The sequence below is a fragment of the Gossypium raimondii genome, chromosome 8 (assembly GCF_025698545.1).
Source record: "Gossypium raimondii isolate GPD5lz chromosome 8, ASM2569854v1, whole genome shotgun sequence".
Lineage (NCBI taxonomy): Eukaryota > Viridiplantae > Streptophyta > Magnoliopsida > Malvales > Malvaceae > Gossypium > Gossypium raimondii.
This window is the reverse complement of record NC_068572.1, coordinates 2,773,103-2,778,564: the sequence shown is the minus strand read 5'-3', so window position 1 is coordinate 2,778,564 and position 5,462 is coordinate 2,773,103. Positions and strand designations below refer to the sequence as shown.

Here is a 5,462-nt window from a genome sequence, read left to right as displayed (position 1 = left end):
AAATAGACCAAATTCAATTTTTCTTTCTCATTTGGGTATATAAACCATGAATCAAATACAATTAAAGACACCAGATCTCTAGTTTCAAGATTTTGGATCTGGGTTTGGAAAAAAAAAATTTTTAAAGGTTTAATTTTGTCCAAAGTCCTTGTGCTTTTTATACATTTGAAATTTACTTTTTATTTTTGGGTAAACTACACCACTAGGTACCCAACTATTAGTATTTTTTTGCCACCTAATTATGAAAATTTACAAAACAGTCACTCAACTATTAGTAAATTTCCTTTTTGGTCACCAAACTAAGTTTTAAAATGATCGCCTCAACTATTCAATTTTATCTCTTTTAGTCACCAGACTATTGTAAAAATGAGAACACCCAAGAATCCAAGATAGTTAGGTGATCGAACAAGACAAAATTGAATAGCAAAGTGATCATTTTGTAACTTTTAATAATTGGATGACCAAAACAAATTTACTAATAGTTGGGTGACCAAAAATAAATTTACTAATAATTGAGTAATTACTAATATAGTTTACCCTTTATTTTTATATTCTCTAAAATTTAATTTATCTATGATTTAATAAAGTCCATAATTTTATTAAAAATTTCGTTAAATTAAATTATGCAATATTTTTAAAATAATAAATTTATTTATGTGACCAGAATTATATGCTTAGAAGTTGAAAAAAAATAATGTAATGTTTTTTGAATTAATATAAAATTTTTATTTTTTATTTTTGCACTCTTTTCATTTAAGCATACTAGAGTTAAGGATGGCAAAAATTTTTGAAATTGACATGTTTCGAGTGAATCCGACTTGATAGGGTCAAGGTATTGTTTTGAAAATGGATTCTAAGTTGAGTTAGCTTTAAAGAATGGTTAGATCGAATCGAGATCAAATTTTGAGTAAAACCTAGAGGTGCTCATGGGTCGGGCCGGGTTTTGGCTAGGCCCATAAAAAATTTAGGCCCGGGCCCGGCCCGACCCGAAATATGGGCCTAAGATTTTGCCCAGGCCTGGCCCAGGAAAAAAATCATAAGCCCGGGCCCGGCTCGACCCATTTTTATTTTAAAATTTTTAAAAAATTAAAAAAAGTATTTTAAAAATATTTTAAAATTAAAAAAAGTATTTTAAAAATATTTTAAAATTTAAAAAAATTAAAAAAGTATGTAAAAATATTTTAAAATTAAAAAAATAAATATATTTATTATATCGGGCCGGGCCGGGCCGAAAAAAGTGGTGCCCGAGGCCCGGCCCGTTTTCTAAACGGGCCTCGTTTTTTGCCCAAGCCCATATTTCGGGCCTATATTTTTACCCAAACCCTCCCATATTTCGGGAGGGCCGTCAGGCCGGGCCGGGCCGCCCGGCCCATGAGCACCTCTAGTAAAACCGTCTCAAAATATTTACAAAATTAGTTTTATTTTTTTTTCATATTAATTAAGTTAAAAAATTCTTAAACTTTATAGATGTCAATATCATTTTACCGCATTTACTTTCATTTCACACTAATTTCTTTCCATATTTCATTTTAATTTATTTTTCCAAGTCTCACTCTCATTTTGTTTCTTATTTTTTCTATGATGTAATATTTTTTTTACTTAGTCATCCCAAGCATGACTTTTTAATAAATTTTTTAATTTAATTAATCACAATTTCAAATAAAAAATTTTAAACTCAGATTAGATCGGGATCAGATATACAATTAATTTTCAAGTTCGGGTTTGGGATGGGTTGCAAATTTTTTAAACTCAAGATCAAGGCATGGTGGTAGAGTATTGGGTTGGAGTCGAGGCTGGCAAAAATTTGTCTCACCCCGCCCTATTGTCATCACAAAGTATAAAAAATTGAAATATTAAATAAAAAGAGTAAAAAATAGAAAATTAAATTCTTAAAATTAAAATTAAAAAGATTAATTTCAAATGTGCGAATATTATAGAACTAAGAATTTATTTTACGAGGAAGATTTTATTTTATTTTTCTGCCAATATATTAAAAGAAGTTTGATATATCTGATTAAATTTTCTGCTAATAAATTTAAGGACTTATCTGAATAAAGTGTATCAGGTTAAGGATTTTTTAATATATTACCTTCTTTAAAAGCATAGAATTTTCATCTAGAGCACATATTTTAATTTATTTTCCAAAGAATGGAATGCTAATAATAAAAATGTTCAATTTCATCCTCCAACCCTAAAAATAAACAAAAAAAACTTTACGTATACTTCACCACTATAGGACTCCTCACATGGTGACTACCATCAGACCAAAGCAACTCCCCGAAAACATAATCCTCAGATTTTGCATTGCTCTTATTCAACTCGAATTTTACTTCAAATTTCTTCTCTTCACCGATCTTCTCGAACTTCAATGTCGATGGTTTAACCGAAACAGTAACTCCAGCCGGCGATCTAACACGGGCTTTATATGTTGACCTTGCTGAACCAACGTTCTTAACTGTCCTGCTAACCGTCATTGAGCCATTGAGTTGAGAAACCGAAATGGAAGGATAGTTTAAGTCCATTACACCATATGACTTCGGACATGCATATGGCTTGTCCGAAAATAGACTTAAAAGGCTTTGGTTGTAGCCACGGGCACACAAGAAGTTAAAGTAATCGTTAACTGTTATGTCGTAAACAAGACCGGGATCCATTGCACGGTTCAGTCTAACATGTCCTGAGCCGTAAGCAAATGGGGTTGCTCTCTTGTTGCTCGAATCGAGCATTGGATTCCCAGTGTCATCTTGTATTCTTGCTGCGAAATGGTATTGGAGAAAAATAAGTTAGGACGACAAATCGGTTTGGAAGAAGATTTTTAAAAGAGTTTATATGTATATACCAGTCGTCATGATTGCGGATCTTATAGCTGCTGGACTCCAATCAGGATGTAGGCTCTTGAGGAGACCGACAATACCGGAAACATGGGGACATGACATTGAAGTTCCGGATTGTAAACAGAATGGCGTCCTACGTTTATCAGATTCATCTTCGGTCGGACCAACTAATTCAGTGAAAGCAGCAAGGACACTCACTCCTGGTGCAGTTATATCAGGCTGAAACAGATATTCGAACAAATTAGAAACATTATATACTAATCTGAAGGGTCAATGATTCGGCCATTGAAAACTTACCTTGAGGATCGATGGCTCGATTAAACTAGGTCCCCTAGAAGAGAAAGCAGCCATAACTGGAGCAGGCTTTAAACCGAATTTTGTCTCCACAGGACTAATATATGCTGTGGGGTTCCTGGTAAAGTTGATATATGCAAACAAAGTATTACCATCAGTGAAATTTATGTGTGTGGCAGGGAGCAAGTGAGGGTCTGCTATGACTTCATTTCCGCTTTTCCTGTCGTTTACAAGTATCATCCCGACCGCACCGGCAAGTAGAGCTTGTTTTCCCTTGTCTGCTCTCCCGCTGATTCCTCGAACACATACTAAAATTTTCCCTTTAGTTTTTTTGGGATCAATTGTTTCGGGCTGACATAGGATGCTGCAAAAGACACACATGTACAAGTGAACTGATGCAACTCATTCATATTTCGATGATGTAGGATTATGAAAATGAAATGGAGAGTGACTCTTACGCGTCTTCTGCTAATGCATCGGCTGCTTTGGCCTTGTCACCACTGATCAACGGATAGAAAGTCCGGGATGGCATTGCTACGGAAGACAAACTTGCTCCCTTGAGTTGCTTGTTGTTGCCTAGTTGGACATAACTTACGAACTCTCTATCGAGTGTGCTAGCGCCAACAGTGAACATCCACGGTGACACATTTGATACAGTTCCTGGATCTGGTCCGGAATTTCCAGCTGATGAAACAACAGAAATGCCTTTCTTAACGGCATGAAAAGCTCCAATCGAGATCCCATCTTCAAAAAATTCAGATGGATTACCACCCAACGACACAGAAAGCACGTCAACACCATCACTTATTGCAGCATCAAAAGCAGCGATGATGTCTGCATCAAAACACTCATTGCCACCTACGAGAGGTGGCCAGCATACTTTGTAAGCTGCAACACGAGCTCTTGGGGATCCTCCTTTCGCAGTTCCATTGGCGTGACCAAATATACTAGCTCCGGGAACAAAGTTGCCACCGGCTGTTGAGAGGGTGTGTGAACCGTGTCCCTGGTGGTCACGTACGGTCTTGAACGTGTCATTGAGTGCATCACCAATGAAAGCCGAATACCCTTTATTGAAGAACTTCACTCCAATCAACTTCCTATTGCAAACAACTCCACCAACATCACGGGAACACGATCCTCGCCACCTTGATGGTATCGGTCCATACCCTTCATCACTAAAACTCTTCGATTCCGGCCAAACACCTTCACCAAAAAAAACCATCACATTACCACAAAAAAACACGTCAAAAAAACATGCCAGCAAAACCAAATATATAACATGCCTGTATCAAGGTTTCCAATAATTACGTCGGCACCAAAATTCGATCTGTTCCAAAGTGAATCAACTGGGACCAAACCATCCCTCTCTAATCTGAGAAAATCCCATGAATGTGTTGTATGCAATTTTCGTCCTTTGTTCAAGAAAACCGACACGACATTCGGATGTTCTGTTTTTAATCATAGACCAAACATACATACATGCATCAGAAAAAACATAGGCAGAGTTTAATGATGTATCCATACACATATACATATGCATATATATATATTACTTGCAATTTCTGAAGCTTCCTTGTCGTCCAAGATAGCAGCAAAGCCATTGATGTTTCGAGTGTACGAGTAAAATATTTTCTCTCTAGCTAATTCAGTACTGCAAAACAAGAACTATATTGAAATTGAATTACAAAAATACATTAAATTAAAATTTACAGAATGTTTTTAACTATACCTTCCTACAGATGTAGCCAACAATTCGTAGTGAGAATTCGTGGCGTAATCTAGATCGGCAGTTGTCGGATTTAGACCGTGAGTATGTCCTCCTAAGTACACTATATAAGACTGCAACAAGAACAACAACAAAAATAAATTAAAAAAAAAAAGAATTTATACAATAAACCAAGAATTTGTATTGGGATATTAAAAGAGATGAAGATTTTTCCCACCTTTTTTATAGCAAAAGTAGGAGACTGCGACAAAGAGAAAACAATGAATGATAAAAGCAATGAAGAAAGAATTGTATGCATCATTGCTTTGGTCTTTGATCTTATATGTTTTGGTTTGTTTATATATATGTTGCTTGTGATGTGGTGCTAAATGCTCTTTGTGTGTATGGGTATTTTTTATTTTTATTTTTTTGGAAATAATTTGCTTGATTTCACCCATTGATGAAGGGTGGGAAATGGAAATTCTTCCATTTTGGAAGCCAATATTTTAGGGGATTTGATTTTATTTAAAGATTAAAGTTTCCTAATTGATTTTAAAATTAATTAGTATAATTTCATAATTTGTGTATCTCCAAACCAAATCTTTGAAACAATCTGCAATGATTTAGGG

The 5,462-nt window shown here is 35.2% G+C and overlaps 1 protein-coding gene across 1 annotated transcript; it reads right to left on the bottom strand.

Moving 5' to 3' along the window:
* Positions 1-2,138: 2,138 nt before the first annotated feature.
* Positions 2,139-5,155, bottom strand: LOC105790257 (subtilisin-like protease SBT5.4). Its single transcript, XM_012617756.2, has 8 exons — positions 5,072-5,155; positions 4,858-4,967; positions 4,682-4,779; positions 4,412-4,576; positions 3,587-4,331; positions 3,132-3,492; positions 2,840-3,053; positions 2,139-2,755 (listed from the first exon to the last, which is right to left on the bottom strand). Exons 1-8 carry the CDS (start codon positions 5,153-5,155, stop codon positions 2,214-2,216), a joined length of 2,319 nt encoding a protein of 772 aa, XP_012473210.1. The 3' UTR covers positions 2,139-2,213.
* Positions 5,156-5,462: the final 307 nt, after the last annotated feature.